Source organism: Pieris rapae, chromosome 15 (assembly GCF_905147795.1).
Source record: "Pieris rapae chromosome 15, ilPieRapa1.1, whole genome shotgun sequence".
Taxonomy (NCBI): domain Eukaryota; kingdom Metazoa; phylum Arthropoda; class Insecta; order Lepidoptera; family Pieridae; genus Pieris; species Pieris rapae.
Genome location: NC_059523.1, coordinates 2,485,888 through 2,511,693, shown reverse-complemented (window position 1 = coordinate 2,511,693; position 25,806 = coordinate 2,485,888). Strand labels below are relative to the sequence as shown.

Sequence of the window (25,806 nt, the reverse complement as noted above, 5' to 3'; positions counted from 1 at the left end):
GAACTATCAACTAAAAAGGCAAAACTGAATCAGTCAAATAAATGTAAATGTCAATTGAGCGTTGATGTTCAAATTTTTATAGTTTTGAAAATTGACTAGTATTCTGCAGATAATGAGAATCAGTCTTATTATATAGAGAAATTTATTGTTTACATTTACATTTTAAGATTTTACAGACTTACTGTTTTTATTTATTTTTCTAGCTTTGTTATATCAGTCTTTTCATAATGTCTGAAACATGGAATATCAGTGGTATATGCCGCTGTTGTCACGCTCATGGCACATTTGAAAATCTTAAGGAGTTGTGCTTATATGATGAAAAAGGAGAAACTTATTCCGATAAGTTGCAAAATACGTTTAATATCACGGTACATGTAATATAAATTAATACTAATCCGTTTCCTCAATTACAATGCAGTAAACGTAATTACATATTTTGCAACAATGAAAAAGTAATGATATGATTCTGTAAATTCATTTTTTTACTTCTACAAACTATGTAAGGCATTCAGAGACCATATTTTGAAATTATTTATTTTAATTTTATGCTTAAAACGTAATTAATATTTGACCTAATTTGGTATTTTAAATTTTCAGTTATGTCAAGTTGCAGACACTTTAAAGTCCTTCTACAGTATTTGTGATATATGTATACCGAAACTGCGAGATGCTGAGCTGTTTAGATTACAAATAATAACATGTGAAGATCAATTTTTACAGTATTACAATGATTATTACATTAAAGGTAAAGACAGCATTGTTTTGATCTCACAACCTTTATATATAGATATTTATTAACTTATATTTGTACGGATAAATAAATACTTTGTGTATTAATGCTAAAAACTATACAAATCTTTGTAATTTGACAAAGTTTTGGCTTAGGAAAATAATGTCTGACGTTATTTTTCAGAAACTAAAGAAGAACCTTTCGACATAGTAACTACAGAGCATAAAGAAGAGACAGGTTTGTAAATAATATGTTTATATTCTATACGTATCCCTTAATGTTTCCATTTATTTCATTCCAATCTGGTTAGATTAGAATAATTTGTTGACTAGTTAATGATATTGATGTTATCATTTTAGATGAAAAATTACTACTAGAGGACATTTTCTCAGATGTAGATGACCAGCCATTGGCTACCTTACAGAGTCAAGATTCTAAACCTGATGCTGACTGGGTAACACCTCCATTGATGGATGGTGGTAAGTTAATGTTAAAGATAAAGTTAATTTCAGCTCAAACTGTTTCAGTTTTTAAGCTCAAACTGAAAATAACTTTATTCATATAGGAAACAGTTATGAAACTCAACAAAAAAGATAAATATTCAAAAACCATAAATATTTAAACTGGAAAGAATCAAACTGAAAATCATTTAAATAATTGTCAAATTTATTAAAAGCTTTATTGATTCTCTCTTTAATCGGCAGCTCATGTCTGAGTGTTGTGGGCTGCAACAAAGCATCTAGAGTGCACTATTTGCTTCCATCGGTTTCTGTCCAGAAACTTTATTGATTTATTTACGGTTAACGAGAACTTTTAATTTATTTATGGATAATCTAATTTCGCGTTGTCGAGTTTGTTGTAAAAATTTATACAATGTCCATATGAAGTGGTTTATCTTCTGTTAACATATAACATGGCAATTGGCATCCAGTATATATTTACAGAGGTCATTATTTAATTCCAGAAACGTATTCCGACATTATTTATTTTATTACAGACATCAAACCTTTGGAACAAAAATGTAAGAAATACACCTGCGAAGTATGTCAAAAGAAATTCACATACCACGGTTCGCTGGAAATGCACATACAAACGCACAAATTCGAGAAAACCTACCCATGTCTTATATGCAATGCGATATTTAAGAAAAATAAAGATCTAATAACACATATAAGTGAGAATCACGAAGATAATGGATATGCGTGTAATTTATGCGAAAGTAATTTTGATGATCCACGGTTATTGAAAAAACACTTTTCAATACATCTAGTCAAGTTTAAATGTGATTTTTGTGAGAAGGAGTTTTCTAAGAAAAAAGGTCTTAAAGAACATTTAAAAGTGCATACGAGGGAAAAGAAATACAAATGTGATATTTGTCACAAATGCTTTGGACATAATCAGACTTTGAAATCGCACATTTTGACGCATACTGGTAAGTGGCTTGCTTGATTAGTGTAGTTTTACTATAAGATTACCGAAGATTTCACATCTATATAATATGTCATTCGTTAAAATGGTTTTTTCATTTTAATTTTTTTTAAGTTGGTTTAATAACACGACTCTACAAAAAAATTTTCGTTCTTTGTCTTAAAGTTTTTACTATTATTTTCCAGTTAGTTATGCACAAAAACGAAAAGAAAATACCTTTTTTCGGTATAAAGTTTGCTTTTGCGATAGTGATAATAATAATACTCATTTTTCAATTTTTTCATAAATTTTAATTGATTTTATAATTTTTAAAAAGACCGCGCGGTGAGAGTGGGGTATTAACGTTTACACTGTATTTTCTGTAATCTAATTTGATAGTAAAACTTAATAAAAATAATAAACATTTTTATTACAATAGTTTTATTTTCAATCAAAAATTAAAATCCGATGCCATATTTTTTTTCCGTCTTATTACGACCTAAACTACCGAAATTTAATGCTTTGCAATCAAAGTCAAATTTCATGTTGACCCGTGTATTTTGTGAAACTAAAAAAGATATAAAATTCTTTGAATACAATATTTCTTGTATTTTTTCAGGTGAGCGTCCCTACGTGTGTGATATATGCGGGCGCCGATTCCCGCAACGCACACATCTAAAGCGCCATATACACATTATACACACAGGCATAAAACCGCACACATGCACATCTTGCAACAAGAAATTTTCAAGCAAAAGCTATTTGTTAATACACCAACGGCAGCACACAGGCGAGAAACCCTATAAGTGTGACGTTTGTAATAAAAACTTTAGGGCGTATACGACTTTGAAAGTCCATATGAGGGTACACACAGGTTTTAAACCATATTTATGCACATTCTGCGATAGGCAGTTCGCGCAAATGGCCAGTTTTAAACTCCACGAGAGGACGCACACGGGTGAGCGGCCTTTCAGTTGTAAAATATGTAAAAAATCCTTTTCAGATAATGGGTATTTGAAAATTCATATGCGCATTCATACTGGGGACAAGCCGTTCGATTGTGATGTTTGTAAGCGATCCTTTAGAGAAACGGGACAATTAAAACGCCATATGCGTGTACATACAGGTGTTAAACCCTATACATGTAAAGTATGCAATAAGCAAATTGGTAATTTATCGAAACATATGAGGGTACACGACGAAAAGTATTTGAATGAATTCGCAAATGGGAAGTTAAAAATACACTTGCGGGTACATAGTTCTAAGTATTGTGATGTATGTAATAGTAATTTCACGGAAGTTAGTGATTTGAAACGGCATAAATGTAAAAATGATGTGTGATTTTTTATACAATATATTTATTATTTAAAAAGAGCTTTTTATATACCCAATAGTAAACAACATCAATTGGCGTTGTGACCTCTTCAAAATTTGTAGATATTTTTACCTAATATATAATAACTCACTGTTAAACGGATATAACCGTGAATATTATATTTGCAATCGTGTAGTTGGAAGATCATTATTTTTTATTTAAATTAGGCTAATTAAAATTTTGCCTAACGCCATCGATCGCCGCTATCTTAGTATTTGTGATATTCCGCTGGAAATTTTAAATCTCGGTCTGTTTCACAATTCCAGATAAGTTCCAAATAAGCTATTTATTGGTAGGATAAACTCCATTATTGCATTTCACGACTGTCAGATAGCGCTATTCGTCATGAAACGCGAAATTTTATCTTCCGAATAATTATAATATAAAAAAAATATATAATAAACGGTATTGCATAGCTATTTGGTACTTTATCCATATATTGTGAAACAGACCCTTATTATTGCAAACTTTAAAAAATCATAATATCTGTTTAACCTGTGACTTCAATACTGATTCCGAATTTATTGAGATACAGATAACTTCCAGATTGTGACATCAAGGATATGGAAATCTGGTTTTTCTCATTCAATGAGATAATTATTGGAATAATTAGAGTATCGGTAAGATACATGAGCAGGGTTAAAATAGGACGTAATGACACAAGGGTAGGGAACGGAATGTTTAGATGGTCTTGTTATGTAGAACAGATTAATGAGAAGCGATTGGTGGAGATCGATAGTCTCTGCCTACCCTTACGAGAAAAAGGTGTGAAGATATAAATAACTTATTTATTAGAATCAGCCAATATTGAAAAAAAATGCGACGTTATTTAAATAACTGAGTATCCATATTGTTGTATTAAACTGTTACTCGGCAAATAAAAACAATGAGCTATTATGATTCTTATTTCTATACACTTAAATACTGACACGCTTTCTCAATTAATACGTTAAATAAAGCTTAGCCGACATTAAATCAATATTCCATTGTCTGTGGATATCAATTTAATGAACAATCCGTTTTATTGATCGGGATATAGTATTTGTGTATTTAAAACTCTCGGAGGCTATCATCATCTTCAGACGATTTTATTTTTTGAGAGCAAGACTGACGTTGATGTTTTAATGTATGTAAATTTTGTCAACTAATTCGGCGAAAGTACAACCGCGTAGGAATGTAATGTTTTAGTGATGACAGGGTTTCGTTTTATTCAATTCGGGTGAATTCCATTTAGCACCTGCAATATTATATTTTACGTAAATTCATGCAATACAAATGATGCTATTAATTATATTTTATAATTAATTGTGATAGTTAATAAATCGAAATATATGTTAGTGTCTCATATATAAATTAGTTTGCTTATTAACTAAGTGGTATATTATAGGTAATTTTTAATCAGCTTCAAAGCCTATAACTACTTTCTCAATAGTAAACAGAAACACCACCTCAAATTAAGAAAATATATAAACAATATGATATAAACTAAGTTAAATAAATTTCTCTTAGAGAACAGTTACCGACATTTCTCTCATTGTTTAATCACCCAATGAACGCCGCACCTTAAATTGGAAAGTGGTCAAGCTTAGTTTGAATCGCGACGTTTGGCGCGCCGCTTGTGACCATAGAGGTGTCATTCGAATTTAAAAAGAAAACTCTGGCGGGAACATTTGACATCTGTAAGCTGTCAAAATATTGTGGACGTGAAACCGCGATTTGTGTTCAAATTGTGTTGTGTTCAGTTAAATTGAGTGTTATTTCGCAAAAATATATTACCACTAGGTACGGTAAGATTTATGGCCATACGTGACCTCAATTTTCTTAGCTTGTAAGTTATATTATGTGATATTTTGATGTCAGGTTTTCAAGCAAGCACTGGTCATAGTTTATTAATCTGTGTTTTTTACAATTTGTAGCTTAAATTACGAACTGGGAATTTCACTTGATGGTCCACAGTCCGTTTATTAACAAATTATGAAGATACTAACTATTCGTTGTTATAGACAACAAACATTACATGTTACACATAATTAAACATTCAGATTCCTTATTAAGAATGGAGAAAACTTAAAGAAATTGTTGCGATAGTTAGCTTTTATAGGCAACCTACAGTCCAGCGCCCCCCCTTATATATAAAAAAAAGGCGGTCCCTTTTCTTTGCGCAAGGATTTGCCTTTAATGATTAATATATAGCATATAGATGACGGATTGCTCACTCTATTTGTGACATCATTAAGAAAAAAAAGACATCTCAAGATTTCAAACTTCTTTATCCTTTGCTATTTTGAGCGAAATTTTATTGTTCATTTTTCATTTTTTACCACACAATTGCTATTACGTAACAAAATAGTTTGTTGTTCTAATCACATTTAAGTAACGACCCGTTTTTAATGTCAGCAAAAACCGGATATCGTTAATTGCATTAAGTTTTGCAAGGTTTGTTTAATTTTTTCCCTATTGGTTCAAACTGTTACGTGTAAGAAATTCGTCCTGTATTTTTAAACGTGAATTAAACGCATTTTTGATTAGTTTATTAGACAGCTGAGAATTACATAAATTTTACCGGATTCGAACGTCTTCAAAATAGCAATTTTTATTTTATTAATTACGTGCTCTAATACAATTTTTAGGTACAGCATAATATGATGATTATACTGTTTCAAATGAATACTCAAGTTTTATAACGGCATGTTTTTTTTAAATAATATAGACTTGAGTCTCCCACGAATCGAGTTCTACCCGCTAAAAATACCGTTCCGTCTAAAAATAGAACTAATTACTCGACCAGTAAAATAGGTAGTTCTCGAAACATACAATATTTCGTTATAGTATGGACGTTTAGAAACAATCATGAAAACATACACATTTGTATACTTTCTGATCGGATCGGACGCAGAAATATTTAATCAAATTGGTGTCAGTATAATAAGGTATGGCCTATTGGGAACTACAGGTCCTTAATGAATAAATTAAATATTAGTGTTATTGAGCTTATTAATTGCTTTATTACTTTAAGGGCAGGATTCAGAGCCGAGACATAGAGCTAAGTATCAGCCCCTGTGTCTTAATTTTCTAGTTTTATACAACATATTATTACGTATGACATTCAGAGAGTAAGTATAAATATCATTTCAGCAAAGAATTACGCCGACAACCCAAATGCGAGCCTTCTGGTATTGTGAGTGTCCATGGCAGTATCACTTAACATAAGATGCCTCCAGCTTGTTTCCTTCCTGTTATTAAAAAAAAATTATTTAAACTTCTTTAGAAGAAAAAAATGTATACAAAGACAAAATATATATTGTTGGAAAAAATACCTATATATAGTATCTATATAAATAATTTTGACTGTCTATATCTTGCATGTGTGTTTTACCGCCATTGCCTGACCGGGTTCTTGTCAGTTTTGGTGTTACACAGTGATATTAAAAAAAACAAATACTTTATAAGCGAAATCATATTCTAGTTTCATTTTAAAAGGTGAAACGTCAATTTCAAAAGTTCTAGAAGTTTGATTTAATTTATAGTAATACTCAAATAGATGTACCTTATAAATTAATATAACGTGCTGTATGTCCGATCGTTGACTCAGGATCCTAACGGGATTAATAGACCATAAACATGAATAAAACATAGATATAACTGGTTCAATGAAGAATTCATATTTGCAATCGATTTTAAAACGATGCGTTTGGAAGGCTGATAATAATTTCAATGTCTCTAATTGCCTATAGTTTTATAATTATTTTTATATTCTACCCATAAAGCTATATTCCATTTTTTTAAATCAAGTAGGACTTTCTGTGACTGACACACGCTGTCGATTTTTGGGTCGTAGACATGCCAATTTCCTAATGACGTTCTATTACGAGCGAGTTTTAAATGCACAAGACGTAATTTATAAAACATGTACCTACTATGAATCTAGAAGTCACAAAACACTTCATCTCCAGAAATATATATGATAAAAGTGTCTACTTCGAATAGTTGATAAACGAGTGTGTAATTTGGTATTAAGTTTGGTTCCAAAAAGTTTGGTTAAAACTTCACAGTTTTAAACTTGAAGGCAACGTTGGAAGGCACACACACAAGGATTTTTAAAGATTTGCAACGCATTCGAGATTCTTATAGTGGCAGTAAGACTATCTATCGACGGAATCATTTAATATGAAGAGAGCTTCTGCTCGAGACACAAGAGAGTGTTGACAATTGACAAAGAAATGTATCTGCCCTGTCTACCACTGGAGACTACTTTCATTCTCTCTTTGTTTCTCAATAAAAAGGGTAGTTTTGTAAATTCTACTTTTTAACATAGAATCATATTTTTGAAAGTCATTATTATTTGTTAGTGAACTCGTAATTGGTTTAAGAAAACACATTTACAAAATTTACCTATAGTTCTAGGTTAGGTACGTTATACGTACCTATATATAGACAAATAGGTAAATATCGACATCTTTGTTTACTAAACACTTTGTTTCTCAAGACGAGATGGATCTTTCAAAGTTAATTCACGATGACGATTGGTTATTAAATTTGCAATAACTTTCTAGGCCACGATATTAAAACGTGTATTTTTCCGACAATCTCGTCGAACCGCTCTTACGTATACGTTACGTTAACATTATGTGACTGTGTCGTAATGCAAATAGTATTTAAGATGTCGCTTTGGTAATATATATAGGTATAAGGGTTTTCTCGCTAACTATCGAATCTTAAAAGAGCTCTAGGTTCAGAGACGTTCTTACGATATTCTCGAACTGGTAGTAAATATAAATTTAGAATCAATTTAACATCTTTTCTGTTGAAAAAAAAAATATCTTTATTTTGGAACATAGGATCTTGATGGTAACACTTATTCCACGTCATTAAATTCGAGCCCGTTGGCATCCCTACTCATCGGCAAAGAAGACAGAGGGTATTGGCCGAGAGAAAAAGCCGGCGTAAAAAACTCTCGGTACTCTTTTAAAAAATTTAAAAGATTTACAAAGTCGCAAAATACTAAATTGAACACTGTAATTGACTATGAACTTCTCGGGAGGATGTTGAAGTAAAAACCTTATTAATTATAAATATAGGCATCGGGCTATTCTTGGTTCACAACTCCAGCCATGTATGAATTGTGTCCATGGCCACAGCGCAGGTTTTTCTATGTCGAAACCGATTTCGTAAGTGACCTTACGAGTTCTGCAGTCAAATCACGCGTTAAGCCGGATTGCTATCCGCTGTTAACGACGACTTGAAATTCCTCAAATATACAACTTCAGTATCTTGCAATCACAGATCATACGTCTTTTTTGAATTGGGCGGAATGAGGTCGCCCTATGATTTGGAGTTTGATCTGGGCTCGCTCCTGTGTATGATGAAACTACCACCAAATTTATAAAAATTTGAAGACCTACATTGTTTATAAAATAATGATAAATATATAGTCACAGGGAGTGAAAAAGGTTATTAATTTACGTGCTGATTCTGAGACGAGGATTTCTTTGGTGAAAATACTCATTTTTTCAGATCAGAATTCTATATAACTTATTCGAGTCTATAAGCGACATTCAGACATCGACATCACCTTATCTTGTATATATTATCCAAGCTGTATTGACAATTAGAATCTGAATTTATCCATTAACATAGAATATTCTAGATTCACTGTATGCATCAACACAAAAAGGCTATATCGCATAGAACTTTCCTCTATGGTTAGTGAAATGTCTTATGTCGGCACGCATGCGTAATTACACCGGCGCGTGCGACTCTCTAAATATTAGATTTGCTGAAGATGATTAATTTCCGGTAACTGACACTACAACTGATGTATTTATCGACGATAATCCGTTTTTTATGTCTACTCTCATGCTCTTCGATAATTTTGCCTTGTTGTTACACATCTTGGTAAATAGGCATATTTCATTATGCCTGGTGTCATGTAGTTTGAACTCATATTAGGCCGTTGTGCCTAATATGATGCCTTAAGTCCTGGATAAGAAACATAGCTCCTTTTAGAAGCTCAGAGTATTCTTGGCTTTTCACAGGCTTCATGGCATTCCAGGACTAGATAGGTGACTTGATCTGCGCTAAAACAACCCCTGCACAAAGGACTGTCTGTCGCGCCAATAACAAAGAGATATTTATTAATCATGCAATGAACCGTTATAAATTATATCTGACTGCATTTGTTCTTACGCCATTTTGTATTACTCCGTTTGACTTAAATTCAGTACTATCTGGATAAATATATTACCTCTGTTAAATTACAGACAGACATAACATTTATTACAAAAAACAACACACACACATAACACTAAATAACAATAATCAAAGAAAAAAAATTAAAATGAGATCAAAATCAATAAAAAGAAAAGAATAATAAAATTTCTTTTCTTATTCGGCTCGTTTCAAATGTGTAATGCGTGTGTGCTGTGGCTGTGATTGGCCCTGACTCAGCATAATGCTGAGGAGCAGAATTTTCCACAGCGCTGGTCATTGTGCTACAGACCACAGCAGCTAGTTTGCGCCTCAGTCGCAAAGGAAAGAAAGAAAAAGAATAGAATAATTTACTTATTAGAAAATCTGCGAACAATCGGGATTTTCTATTATTTTTTATCTTCAAGAAAAGAGCGTATAAATTCTTAAAAGGCCGGCAACGCATTCGCGAGCCCTCTAGCATCGAGAGTGTCCATGGGCGGCGGTATCACTTAACATCAAGTGAGCCTCCTGCCCGTTTGCCCCCTGTTCCTAAGCCCCCTAATGACATAAACATTGCTTCCTACTAGTCGTTGAAGTATATGATCGTCTTCCTTCTTATTTCTTAACTAACAAAGACGATTAACGATTCATTAGGCTTGCAACCTCGCTGTGACCATGCCCCGCTAACTTACAACACTTGTCATTTAAGGTCAGACCTATAATTAACGAACTGTTTAACTGGCATTGATTTTGTTAAAGAATGAATTTATGTAGATTACCCCACTGTCGGTAGTAAAACTTAAATTGACTTGTATTACTTTCTGTGTGTGCCGTCAAATCTAACAGCATTTTGATGCTATTTATATATCCCATATGGTGTAATATTTACCAGGATAAATAAAATGCTCTCAAATTATGGGTTAGAAGCATGTTAGTTTTTGGTGTGGGAGGATGTTTAGAGTGGATCGTAGCAGATTTAAGACTTGGAGCTAAATAATAAAACTTTATTCATGACAGAAATATGCTTGTGACAAAATTGATACATAGATACTTGTCTCTGTGGCGCGTGTGTTGTGGGAAACTAGATTAATTTTTTTTAAGTACAAGTTGTCTTACTGTTACAGCTAATCAAAAAGTCGTTTTAGGCCTGTATTTGAAAGTATGACGGAGAGTTGTTTGCGTGCGCTGCGTCTGTTAGTATTTGGAACTTCTGAGTCAAGCTAAAATAAGGCAAATACTCCTGTATTTTTAAATTCAACGTGTTTGACACACATCAGTCCAGTGGTCTATCGAATTATCTGGGGGCACGGCTGTGCGCCCGCCAAGCAATGCAGCACCGCCGTACCATCAATACTGTATAGACACGGTGTATTTCAAATTTCGTTCAATGAATATATTTAATGTACTTATTTAAAGCAATAGATTTGTAAAATTGGTATGGTCACTACAAAATGTTGTCACCTAAGCTAATTACGTCATAACTTAGGCAGAGGGTCCCCTAAAGTAGGAACTAAATTCATTTACCGACTAAATGATATATGAATCTTAATTTTTTTACGGTAGAACTGCGTTGTCAGGCTTCTTTTACAGAGATAGAATTTAGCCTCAATGTATGAGGATTCAAAGCCAAATCGTATAACATTGGCGCTTTGTATATTGCTGTACAGGCAAAAGTGTTATTATACCATAATTGTAAAGCCAATTGTATGTAAATAACGACCTTAGCTAACCACACAAGGAAAGAATATGTTTCCTTTGTAGATGCTAATAAACTTTAGTGGGTGATTTGCTGCTGAGACGGCTAGCCTTAAACAGTTTTTGTGTAAATCTTGTTCTGATTGAGCTGTGTTGACGTGCGACTCTCATCTTTGGGATCGTAGGATCGAACCCCCACTTTCCACCAATGACTTTCTGTGTGTGCGTATCTAACAATCGTATAAAGGAAAATATCTTTAGGAAAACAGTTGATCGCATTATTTTTAGAAATACAAATATCTAAGCTCCAGACCGAAAAGGTGGTAGCGCCATTGTTGGTTGTTCTGAATATGTATGAAACTATAACTCAATTTGTCAATCAGATATTTTTTTCATATGTTCAGAATACACAATATAACTGAACAAATATCAATGAAGACCAGTCATTTTTTAAATTAATATTTTAAAACTATTTTGCAGTTATATTCGCCAATTATTCCCTCACTTTATCCGCTTCTAAACAGCAAGATTTGTGATAAATTTTATCCTGTAAGAAACACAGTTGCCTGATTTCCAAGCAGACGACATCACAGTCAAGTATTCTTGCGTATTTAAGAGGCAGTCGGAAGTTGCATAATTCGTAGCATATTGTGTTACGAAAAAACGCAGTGAAAGTTGACGCGTCATATACTGTGCTTATAAAACGGTTTGCGGTAATTTGTGTGAAATAAAATAAGACGAAAATGTATGCCATTATGAATAAGAAATGCAAAGGTCTCAAGAAGTCCTGTAAGTTTCTAATGGACTCACAGCATTAGCTTCTGCTGCTTCCTTTGAATTTCCTTTGAATTGCACCGTCGTCAATACACTAAAAATAAATAAATTAATTAAAACAAAATAGGTTAGGTCAGGTATTGTTTCAGCTAAACTTTGGTTATACAGTTTACCTTAAATATTTTTTTGTAGTATATTCTTACTAAAGTTGCCTGAAATATATGGCTTTTTAGCGATAGTGCCGCCAGTTGCGTCTAATAATTTATGTTATTTGTTTTTGAAGTAATAACTACATCTGGGTCGGTAAACCGCTTCGTTACGTAACGCGTTACGCTACTCCCTTTTAAACAAACTCGATCACCCCATCGGTCGCTTGAGACACGATGATTTAAGGTATCACCTCTGTCAGATGCCCTGAGATGCAGACTTTATTATTATTATTTAATGTAACGCAGTTTAATTAAAATAAAGGTACATAATCCTTCTTTATATTAAGGCATTATGAAAATTTACTGTGCGTTGTTACGTACATGTACGTTAGGAAAGCAAGGAAGTATAAAAATACACGCCTGACTTGAAGGCTTTTTTTCATTAAAACTTTTTTAACTTAATTACTAACATAATTCACAGAGTTAATACTATTAAATTAATAATATGTTTTTCCTCGTAATAAATTTATATTGCTTTATTACTCACAGTAATAGTTATTCTATTTCGATTTGGGCAAAACTTGAATTTATTAAATTTTAGAGAAAAATCACTCACGGATAAATTTGTATTTTTTTGCAGAAAAATAGAATACGTTATTGTAATCAAACTGGGAAGTAATAATTCTCATAATATGCGGAAATAATAAAAACCTTGAATTTTTTTACAATAATATTGCTAATATACAAAAATATTTTATTTCACGTTTTTCAAGAAGTTGGCCTCTGCGTGCGACTTTCTTCGTTGAGGCCGTAGGTTCATTCGTAAAAAAATAATAACTGGTTTTACTAAGGTTTAGGTAGTCGGTATTTTAGTTCAGAAGTTAAGTTATGTTGTCGTTAAAGGTAAGGATATGTTTTTGCTAAGTTTAACTGTATTTATAATAAAACATTATAGAAGTTGAATGATGCGCGCGCGCCGATTCGCTTGAGTAACTGCGTTCCAAATTGTGGTGTAAAGGCAGGTTCACATTATTACGGTCGATATATTATCGTAGTTAAACGAAGTCTAAATCTGACTTTACATTATTTTTAACACAAATCTCTGTTAACAAATTTTATAAAGACAAATTTTAAAAATATAATATGCGTACTAAAACAAATAAAATGTTTTTCCTGTAAACTAAAAGGTTTCACTATAAATTTTGCTCCTAAAATGGTTACCTACTTTACGTTTACAGAATTCAACCCATAAATGCAAGCAATCGGGGACACTGAATGCATGATATGTTTTGCTATAGAGTGCCTTTTTAATAATTTTTTTATACAAATATCTCCGACTTGTAGACATTACGCGTTTTGTTGTATTTATTTATTCAAACTTCGTTACCTTTAACAAAAAAAATACATGTTAAAAACAGGTTACATAAGCAATTAGGGCAATGGGCGCCTTACCGCTAACAAGCGAATTCTTTCAAGCAACCCTTAATGGAACAATAAAAATAAAAGAAACACCTAAAGAATACAAAATAACATATATGCACACTCCCCCCCCCCAAGACTTTCAGTATATTTACGTAGTAGGCCAACTGTAAGTCACGTCTGGTTTACATCCCACGTGTACACTCAGCTTTATGTCTATTGCTCTACTTGTCATAAATGGGAATGATTGTGTAAAAAATGTTGCTTTAATATGGCAATGACAAAGTCAGATGTCGTAAATGCAATAAGGTATTAACACGTTCGCTGACAGTGAGCACTTACCCTTGAAACCACATTACGGCAGTAGAATTTTCCATACTAAATGACAAACGTTCCACGACGTAGTGTGATGGTGGCCATATATGTGCCTGTCAAAACTCGATACTACGTCGATGGACGTGAACGTTTCTCGACGTTGTGTCATGTTGGACATGTGTTTTCCTGCCCAAATGTGACACTACGTCGACAGATGTGAACGTCTTGCGACGTTGTGTCATGTTGTACATGTTTTTTCCTGCCCAAATGTGACACTACGTCGACAGACGTGAACGTCTTGCGACGTTGTGTCATGTTGGACATGTGTTTTCCTGCCCCAATGTGACACTACGTCGACAGACGAGGACGTCTCTCGACGTTGTGTCATGTTGGACATGTGTTTCTTTGCTCGAATGCGACACTACGTCGACAGACGTGAACGTCTTGCGACGTAGTTTCATGTTGGACATATGTTCGTCTGCTTAAATCCGACACTACGTCGAAAGATTTCAAGCCTTTTAAGAGAAGGTAATAAAACACATATTTGTGAAACAATCATCTATTCTCAAAAACAAATCTCAATCTCCATGAAATCTACTAAAATTGAGTTATAAAAAAACTAACTTTCATAATTAATCAACGTAAAAAATAAACAAAATCTTAGCTATTATCACATAAAATGGCAATTATACTTGTTTCACTACGATAAAAAAATCGACAAATCGTCTGAAACTTATTTAAAACTAAAAGTAAATTAACAAACAGCTATATATTTCTTAAAGGAAAATAAATCACATATCCTAAGTGGAGTAAAGTCTATAAACTTTTTAATACTTATTTATGAATTGAGATCAACAGTCGTAGTTACTAACAGTCCTTGCAAAATCTCTCTCGTTAATAAAATCACAAAAAAGGAACGTAAATCTACAAAATGTGCAATAATTCAGACAAGGGTCTCTTGTTCTTCCCGTTCAAGGAGTTGGTGATAATCTTGGAAACATTCAGGACATAGCGCAGGAAGTCCCGGGCAACCAATGCACCTGTAGCTGGTTTCAACTCTCTTCTTGTTCTTAGAACACATTTTACACATCAGAAATGAGTATTTTTATATACATATACTTTATTCTTCCTTACCCAAACATGTTCACCTTTTTTTAATTTCCTGTCCACCACATCTTTTGGATTATCTTTTCTGTTGACACGAAGAGTACCGTTTGTGTATGTTTTCAAATCTAGCAGTTTTTGAGAAAGAGTGACTGAATTATAATAATTATCCATAAAAAGATCATGACCTTTCAATAAAAATGGTCTCATCAATCGCATTACCAACCGTTCAAGTTTTTTACCCATTGCACCCGTGAATTGGGTGTTTTCGTCTTTTCCACTGTACATTATTATGTTCAGAACGTTACCATCAGCTGTTGCCAAGATGTAGAATTTAATGCCATATCTTGCCTTTTTGGACTTAATGTACTGCCGAAACTGAAGTCGACCTCGATATAATAGCAAGGACTCATCTAAACTAAGCTCTTTATCGAGTTTATATATATTTCTAAAATTCAGAGTCAACATGTCAGTAAATTTGTTAATCTTTTCTGCCCCCTTTGCACCCAGCTCTGAACAACACATACACCGAAGTATTTGCTCATAACGCCGACAAGACATTGTATATGAGAACACCGGGTGATAATATAGTGGGTCATCATATGTAAATAGTTTCTGTTGTTTAGGAATGCGAATATGTCCATGTAGTAATGAAAGTCCAAGAAATTTTTTCATCTCTGCAACGGTAGTATGGCGAAAATTTTGAGACCTTGAGTATCGGGTTGATGGTTTGTTCGAATTACACAAAGCCGTACCATAATTATTAGTACACTGGACCAGATACTCGATTAACTCTTTGGGAAAAACATGATCGAAAATTTGTTCAACCCTTGTCTGAGAGCTAACGTCAAATTGTATGCCAGGTGAATCGGTATCAAATTCAAAAACAGGAATATCATCTATTGTATGAGTCCATGGCTGTTCCTCTGGTACAGGAGATCTTTGCCGGTTCAGCCCTGGTGCTGGATCTATATTATTATTATGCTGAGACTGAGATGTAAGAAGGGGTGGCGAGTTGTCTATTGATTCTTAAATTGGTTCCACATGTTCGGTAGATCTATCGTCCCGCTCAAAATCCGAACTTCTATTTGAGATATCAGACTTGAATCCGATGAAGCGACAGGGCCTCCAGACGTGGGTTGACGAGGTCTGAATGAAAATATTTCTTCTGATGAACTAGAGGCGCCAGCTTCGTCTATATGCTGTGGTTCATAGTTCATGTCAGAGCCATAATCCCCATCATTGTCCTCGAAAGGATCCTGATCCCGTTCAGATTCTGAATTTGATGACAGATCGTCGAACAAGCGTATTTTGGGACGTTTTTTGGAATTTTTTGCCGACATCTAAAATAATAAAATGTTCATTGGGAGCTAAATCTCAAATTTGTTTCTATTTCAAGTTTATATTATGATAAAATATAGTAATATTACATTGCCCAATGCTAGGATTGCATTGCTTTCAATCAATAGGTACACGTGATTCACTAAATAGACATAGCTTGTAAATGCACCATAACCATGGCATTTTAAAAGACAAAAATGCACAAAATATCAGTTTTTCAAAATTTACTTACGGTTTGAGCGATGTAAACACGTGCTTGTTCACAAAATGGCACCGGCCGCACTGATTGTTCGAAAAACAAGGCGAGCGCTCACGCCGATCGACGTAGTACTCGTGCACCAACGGTTTACATGTGTGTGTGAGCGACTGAGAAAGCAATATGAAACTTCCCACAAATGCTCGTGTTACGACAGGAAGAAATTTGAAATTGCTCACAATATGACAGTGGATACTACTCTTCATAATACTTATATGAAAAATTATCGTTGGACGACGTACTGCTAATACTCCTAAAATTAAGTGGCCCGTCCTTCGACGTACTGCCATAACGCACTATTTTAATTTCCCGCCTAACAACGTACTGTCAGCGAACGTGTTAATGCGAAATTAATTATTGACGTATGATGTGAAAATGTAATCAGTGATAGTCATCTTATAGTTTTTTCATGTTTTAATTACAATGGAGTGCAAACGGGCAGTGGGTCATGATATTAGTGATACACGCCCATGGGCAATCTCAGTGCCAGAGGACTCGCAAATGCCTTTTAAGATATAGTACCCTTTTTTCTTGAAAGACCCAAGTGGATTTTGTTCAGATATCCTTCAGTGGGTAGCTTTTTCCACATTGTGGTGGTTTGCGGCAAAAGCTTCCTCAAATAACGCTCAGTTATGGAACGATGGACGACGAGGTTATACTGGTGGAATTAGTGTCAAAAAGTCTTCTTAGTATCATTACTACTTTACTCATACTTGCTTAGTATTATTACTACCTACCTATGACGCTAATTATAATGATCTCTGAACAGTCTCTAGGACCGAAGTCCCATTAAGGACATGATATCACAAGCATCTTCAAAAAATGGAAATATAAAGTGAAAGACGAAACACATACCAAAAATACTACGTTATAAATACTAGAAATTGCAGTGATTAATGTGTTTTATTTCAAACACAAATGAATAAAATAAGATATTAAGTAGTAAATAGGGCCACTATTGGGAAACGAAACAGAAAAACTGCTCACGAGATGGGAAGACGACATTGCTAAAACGGCTCGTTCGAATTGGATAAAATTCACCCAAAACCGAGATACCTGGAGATACTTGGAGGAGGCCATTACCCCCGGAAAGGGTCTCGCAAAATAATAAGTAAATAGATGTGTATTAAGTAGTATGCATTACGTATTAAGTTTACTTCGTTCTTTTTCAAGATATAAAAAGACTATACTAATTGCAAAAACAATATACATATCTTAGTTTGACCTAGTGAGAACCACTTCAAGAAATATATATCAAATTATAACTTGTTCTTGATACTAACTAGTTCAGTTAGCCAATCGATTAAGGCATATTTTGTAATCAGGATCCGAGCTTCCGTGTGAGGCAATGATGCGCAATAGTGTTGCTGTAATGAAATTCCAGTTTCCGATTGAAATGAATTATCCTTTAGTACAAGGATAATGGTCTTAAACTGAATGGCTAAAAATTTCCTGTTGCCTGGAAGAGATCGCTTGTTAGCGATAAGGCCGCCCGTTGCATCCCTTGTAATTTATATATATTGTGTTGTTTGTATTTCTTTAGCAACGAAGTGTAAATAAATAAATAAATAAATAAAACTGGCGCTGTCTTCTTCAATCGTGTTAGTGGCGCCGCACAATTTTTATCTACGCCCCCTTTACTACTAAGAGAGAGGTAAGACTTGTTTGGACTGTAATTGATCGGCCGAGATATTTGTTACCAATATTGCCAATAAATAATAATATTATTTATTCCAAGTCTTCGAATAGAAAAAAATAATATTAGAATTATAAAATACGTAAGTTAAGGTAACCAATATCAAAACGGTATACGAAATGAGCGCACACTGCATTAGTAGATAAATAGACCCCTCGCTAGCAGCTGATACCACATAGATAATCTAGAATATTCTCTTTGTGGAACCAGCTTACAGTATTCCCAAACCGACACGACTTAAGACCATTCAAGAAAAGAATGTACAATTCCTTGAAAGGTCGGCAACACACATACATTGTAGGTATCCATGGGCGGCGTTTATCACTTTAGTCAAAGTCTTAGTTGCTACTTTGCCTCCTCTCCCATAAAACATTAACTATCTATATATATATATGCATAAACGATTTGTCTCGTTAAGTTAGCCAACCTAAAACTAAGCAATGAACCTTGTAAAGTGTACTGGAAGTTAATTGGCAGCCATTTTACAATACCTATTATGAAATTGCTATACGTGTTGCCTTTTCTCAGATATTATCTGTGTATTTAATAAACACTTCATTGTTGTGGTTATTCTGTATACGGCAAGTTGTGAGTCAGGGATGCGTCATAGGTAAATATTTTAAGGTACTATGTACATAGTATAAATAGCTTTGAGTAATTATACAGGTATACATGATGCGAAGGCATAGTTTAAAAACACTTGGTTATTTTGATAGTTCATTCACAGAATAGGTAACGTGGAACGGATATGAAATTTTTAGTAAAAGATTATGTTGTATAGACTTCGTTGTTGACAGGTATCGCACTGCAGGATATAGTTTGTCGTTTTTTTTTTAAAACAGCAAAGTATTGGAACTTGTCCCCTTCTATCTTCCCTGGATAGCATATGGGTGCGTTTAATCGGCGTTTAAATAGGCATCTCCTGTACAGGCGTCAATAGGCCACATCTCCCCTAATATTAGATGGGGATTTTAGCCTCTCTCCAATTTTAGAACATCGTCCTGGCTTTTAGCTTTCGCATATATATAGGTTCTCGGAATTCAATTATGCGACTAACACAGAAGTGAATATATTCGCAGAAAAAAACTATTGATTCTCAGCAGGCAGGCCACGTAGCGCGTTGTACAGATGACAGATAGTCTAAAGCAGTAACCGAATGGTTTTGACAGTAATATTTGTGAGTGTGGATATTGGTGACCTCGACCATATTTTCCTTTTTTGTTCCCAATATGACCGCACCACCTTTCTGAATTCTTTCGTTTCCGACTAAAATCTCCAGCCTTTTCCTTTATCATAACCTTCTCGCGTGTACTTGAAACTGGCATAAAGTTAATAACTATTGCCATAAAATTAAAAACAGAATGGATCCAAAAAAAATAAGGAACAATAGACCGATAGGCCGTCGGTATCGAGAGGGCAGTTGGAAGAAATTGGATGACGATAGCACAAAATAAATTAGGGTGGAAAATGCCGCATCTTAGTTAAATTTTATTTTTATCTCATTTTATTAAATGTATGTAAATAGGATGTGGAAGAATAAAGGCTTATTATTATTATAGATATAGGTATTGTTTTCTATTATAACATATGCTATCTTCAAAATCTTGTTGCACAATACATTTTGCTGTCTATTTCGTTATAATAGTATTCTCACGGTGCATTGCCTAACTGTGAGAAGTATTCTCAAATCTTGATATTGTTTTCGTTAATTGTGCTACATGTTGTTTCTCTGGACTGATTCTGCCAAGCCGGCATCGTTACTAAAGGATGGAGAGTCCAGACTTTGTTATCTCCCGTGTTGGTCCAACGGGAGTAGGCAGGAGATTTTACTATGTACAAGTGCTTCTCATATATAGGATTGAACTGAAATAGAGGGCATATACATACCTATAAGTGTTTCATGATTCTTACTCTCGAAATCCAGTTGTGTTGGGTAGATCTGAGATAATGGTGAGAACATGCAGACCTGTCCTCATGCAACTTTAAAATTCGATTCGAACAACTCTAGCAAATGTGACCTACATTTAAGTAAATCATTATATTGTGGATGATCAAGAAAAATATTTAATACCCAAGTGTCAGAGATTGTCGGGTGTCGGGTGTCAAGAGATTTGTGAATGAACCCCTGATTTTTTAAAATCTTAAATAAAGTAAAACACCAACTAATTTTACTTAATTGATACTTACAAAAGCAATAAGAATCATAATCCTGTAATTATTAATGTAGGTTAAGTATTGAGCACAACTTTCTAAAGTTGAGTAATGTTATGCAAAACTAGTTTGTGATAAACATTTAACTTATTTCTTAGGTGATCTTTATGCCTCATAGCATATTACTTTCCTGTATTAAAACAGCAATAATAATACTATACACGATTTATAAAAGCCGGAATACCAATTTGAACACAAACAAAACACAGTTAACAAGAGTAAGAAAAGAATACTAAGCATTTAAATAAAACAAACTTATATTTTTTTTACTGTAAAAAAATTCAATTACAAGAATCATTGTCTTCCATCAAGATGGTTCGATTCGATTTTTCTGATTCGATTTTTTTTTATTTATTAGTAGTATACTAACTACCTCAATAAAAAAAATCTAATCAGAAAAAGGCCAAATATCCGTAGCCGCAACAATCCTCGTAAAGGCCGTTTTTCTGTTCTATGTGTGGATGGCAATAATTGATGATAATTTTATCCCACATTTGTCGCTCCTATCACAACCTAACGTGGAATTACAAAAAACTCTGTAATTATACATGGTTTCACTTTTCATGTTTTAATAATATTTTTATGTTATATAACAAATATAACGGCCATTTGTACAAGCGTAAGTCCCACTAGACACGTCCCTTAGATACTCTTTAGTAATACATATATATCGATCGAAACGGTAAATGGTTCTAAACAAACATCTATGTTTTGTATATTCAGTACAAAAAATTCAAATGGTACCCGCAGTTCTTGAGGTAGATTTAACCAAACAAACTCTTCGCCTATATGACCTTGATAACAGCCAAGACTATATAAACATTAAACTATAAGAAAAAAATCACTTGCATGACGACTTAATAAATCATATTTTTTTGTTGTTTTGAAGCCTTGAGTTATTACATACCTACTATCATAACGAAGCACGTATTAGTTTAATCTCAGGTCTATCGTAAATCGTGCTTTAAAGATCAACTTAGAGGCTTATTTTTTGTATGTTACTGTGTGGTAAACATGTGTATGGAACAATTAAACTGGTCTAATTTCATTGATTATCATCATTCATCGCCGCTTAAACTGTTTCTACTTTAATTAATTAATAAGATAAAGGGCGGTGTGGGCCATGTCGTAGGTTCGATCCCCGGCGGTGATCATTTTTTTTATAGAACAGGGGGCAAACGGGCAGGAGGCTCACCTGATGTAATGTGATACCGCTGCCCATGGACACTCTCTATGTTATAGTTGCCGGCCTTTTGGAGTTCTTTTTCAATGTGCGCATTGCATCGCTCAAACGGTGAACGAAAACATCATGAGGAAATCAACATGTCTTAGATCCAAAAAGACGACATCAAACGACAACCGAAGGTTGCGCAGACTTATCCAAGCACGAAAATATCGTGTCAAAAATGCGAATCAAATAAACACAAAGAGTTTAATTTTCTTTTTATGTTAATAACAGTTTAATATGTATCTTTATTACCAATCGACGTCGTTAATACCTCATATTCGAACGCGTTTATCAGAAGTGTTAAATAACATAATGGCAACAGTATATGGGAAGGATGCATCCTTTTAATGATACGTCTTGTACTAGCGGACCTGACAAACGTTGTCCCGCCTGATGAATATTGATTTCGAATTGGTATAATTAACTGAAAAAATATTTCAGAAACATAGTGATTCTAACTGATACACAACATTTTTTTTGTTTTTCTGGCGCGTATATAAAAGTTTGTTATCCGACAAGGGAACAGGCGACAGGCCATGTGAAAATATAGATTTTTCTAGATTAATGCCACAAACAATTAGCGACTGTAGTTATTTTATATGTGTTTTATCAATACTCCGATCGCAGCATTTGTTTTAAATGATATTAATTTTTATTACATCGTCTTTGACGATAATTGCAGCACGCGCTCCGTCAATGTTATATCAAACGCCATAAGGTAATAGTAGTAGGGATTCACGGGTTCTGCCTCACTCGCTGCCTCAGTCAACCTAACCCCCCGTGCCGGGTCTGCCTCACTCGCTGCCTCAGTCAACCTAACCCCCCGTGTGTTTCTGGCTCAGCGGCAGTCCCCGCCTAAAAAAAAAAAAAAAAAAAAAAAGTTTGGTCTCTTTCCCCACTAAACAGACCGTGCTGAGTCGATAGCACTCACTCCCGAAGCGATATTTCTCTCTGTTTCGAAGTTAGGTTTTGCTATACGTTGCAAATTAATCGATTTACTAATCACCTCATAATAAGAATGTAACGTCTCGTCCAAATCCTCATTTACTAATCACCGAGTCAGTTTCGTATCCATAATTAGCAAATTACCATGCGCATTTACCTGCAAATGCACCAGGACAGATGGGAAAAGGATTTACTGAACATTAAAAATATGATTTGCGTGTTTTATGTGTTTATTTGCATTATGTTACAATACAACTTTACTAGTGTCATGTCATTTCTTGGCGAGTCATACGAAAAATTTCTGAGGTAATCTTCCAAGCTGAAACCCCAGAACTTGTAGTACAAATATACTACACAATACTCCCCACAAAAGGCAGAATAGATGTCCTGAACGCTAGCTGTATTATAGCTCCATACCCGACAATTTCTTCTTAAAAAATCCGCTATTACTCTAATAGGCTTACGTCCAAATGAATCAAAATATTCTCCAACTTTTTCGTGGTTGATATGAATAGCTACCCAATGAGATCCTGGTTGTGAGTCAGGGTCGAGATTGCATATAATAAATGTGGGTAAGTGTACGTGCATTGGTAGGCGATTCGAGGGGTACACGCTATACTGGATGCTGGGATGTATTTTATGGAGACTCATTTGCAGGTTTAATGTATTCATTTTTACTCCAACGCGTTTGACCTTCTACTCTTATATATTGCACTAAATACAATTCCAATTCCTATCAATCATCCACCTCAACTAACATCTCGTTGTATTGTCATCCCAATATATGTGATATCTTATATGCATTTATTTAGAAAAGTAGGGAAACTATTAATGAGAAACCATATTTTTATTTATTATATTTCATTCCGTTTATTATTCTCAATTTAATCATAAGTACATAAAAGTCATTTCTTAACTACTATAATCCACACATACATTTCTGTTCTTATCTATTTCTATAATGTTTGAAAACTCTGCATAAACTACACAGTTAATTGTTTCAGTCAATGCGTTCTCGAATCTTACTTCCATTCTCACACTACCATGACGAATGAGATTCCAGTGAATATTAGAGTTAGCTGATAAGTCGGGGGTTAAATCAAAGGCTAGTAAACAGTATCCATCTGAGTATTGCTCCCTCGATATCCCATTACCTTCGTTAAGAAAATGTATACCGGTACCTGAGTACAGTGTGTGGTATGCGCTGGCAAATACATCGTTTGGGAATGATGGTTGTAATGATTTTGATGGTATTTGTTGACCGTCTATATATAAACTAAAGGAGCAAATACCGAAGTTTTCAAAGTTGAATGGGTTTTTATTATAACTACCATTGAAGGCGGTATTATTAACAAAACCAATGATACATCTCTTAGGAACCTGTCCTAAAAATATATTGTCCAGTGTCTTACCCTGCACACCAGATGGTATGGTCAGGACTTTCACTTCGCCTCTTGTTATAGGATATTTAGCTGTAGTAGTGGCAAGAACCTTTTGATGGGCTATTAGTATTGATGGATTAATTTTTGCTCTGCGTATTATTAAAGTTGCATCTGTGATACAGACTTTGTATTCTAAAATTATTACTAAGGCGAAGGGTGTTAACAAATGTGTCACAAAAAAATTAACGTTAGACAATTATAAGTCATGTTTATTTAATAAATTTAATATTCAATTTTGTAAAATGTATCGATTTAAATCGTTAAAACATACAATTTTCACCCAAGAAATTAATAAAACATGTTTATCTTTTAATGATACCAAGCGACACATTCTACCAAATAATATAGATACGATACCACTGGGCCATTATAAACTCGTTAGCAATTCCAAGTAAAAAAAATAAAAGAAAAATGTGAACTAAATTATTAATAATATGTTTATGAAATTTAGTTGTAGATAATTTCATTACTCATTATTATTTATTTATGTGTTTTATAATATTTTGTAAGATAATGTTTTCATATTATTGTTTTATTTAGATATTACCTTATTTATATTTTAGAGTAACTTTAATGTATAAATAAAATCTTTTAAAGAAAAATATTCAGTTTTATTTGGATACCCAAAGAAGAAAGAAGTATAAAAAAATGATTCATTTTATTCATCCTTTTGCTGCAATCATAGCAGGTCCAACAGGATGTGGAAAATCAAACTTTGTAGCACAATTCATTAAACATAGGGGTAGTGCATGTAATGAGTCTTTTTCTGAAATAACATGGTGTTATGATGAAATGCAGCCACTATATAATATACCTGGAGTGAATTATCATCAAGGGTTGCCTGATTTGCATATGTTCGATGGTAAAAATCCTCATTTGATAATAATAGATGATTTAATGAGAGAATCTGACGGTAGAGTTGTTGATATATTTACAAAAGGAAGTCACCATAGAAATTTAAGTGTTTTTTATATAACACAAAACTTATTTCATCAAGGAAGAGGACAACGTGACATTTCCCTTAATTCAAGTTACATCATTTATTTCAAAAATCCCCGTGATAAAACACAAATTAAATTTCTAGCCAGACAGGTTTCGCCTGAGAACACTAAATTTATCGAAGAATCATATGCAGATGCTACAAAAGTTGCTCACGGATATTTGATGATTGATTTAAAACAAAATACTGATGATACACACCGGATAAAATCAAACATTTTTGAAAACACTCACTATTGTACATTATATATCACCATGAAAGCATATAAATATCTTTGTAATCAACGATTTTGAGTCAGTTTTAAACTATGTATCATCGAGTAACAACACATAAAGATTTATTGTCAGCTCTACACACATTAAAACCAAGACATCGGAAGGTATTACTGAAAACCTGCAATAATCAAGAAATAAACTGTCTTTGTGAGTGTATTTATAACGTTTTGAAAGGAAAAGTACCATTGAAAGGAGCAGAGAAGTCTAAACTTAAAAACCTAAAAAATACCTTACGTAAGCTAGTAAGCAGAGGAA

The 25,806-nt window shown here is 33.7% G+C and overlaps 2 protein-coding genes across 2 annotated transcripts in view; both read left to right on the top strand.

The window, feature by feature from the left end:
• Window positions 1-156: 156 nt before the first annotated feature.
• LOC111000464 (zinc finger protein OZF) lies at window positions 157-3,790 on the top strand. Its single transcript, XM_022269909.2, has 6 exons — window positions 157-368; window positions 598-745; window positions 914-967; window positions 1,090-1,209; window positions 1,728-2,162; window positions 2,757-3,790. Exons 1-6 carry the CDS (start codon window positions 228-230, stop codon window positions 3,476-3,478), a joined length of 1,620 nt encoding a protein of 539 aa, XP_022125601.2. The 5' UTR covers window positions 157-227; the 3' UTR covers window positions 3,479-3,790.
• Window positions 3,791-5,099: 1,309 nt separating this feature from the next.
• LOC111000460 (scavenger receptor class B member 1) overlaps window positions 5,100-25,806 on the top strand; it is a 65,310-nt gene continuing 44,603 nt past the window's right edge. The window contains exon 1 of the mRNA XM_022269903.2: window positions 5,100-5,294. The gene's annotated coding sequence lies outside the window, so the exon portion shown is untranslated. The remainder of the gene's footprint in view (window positions 5,295-25,806) is intronic.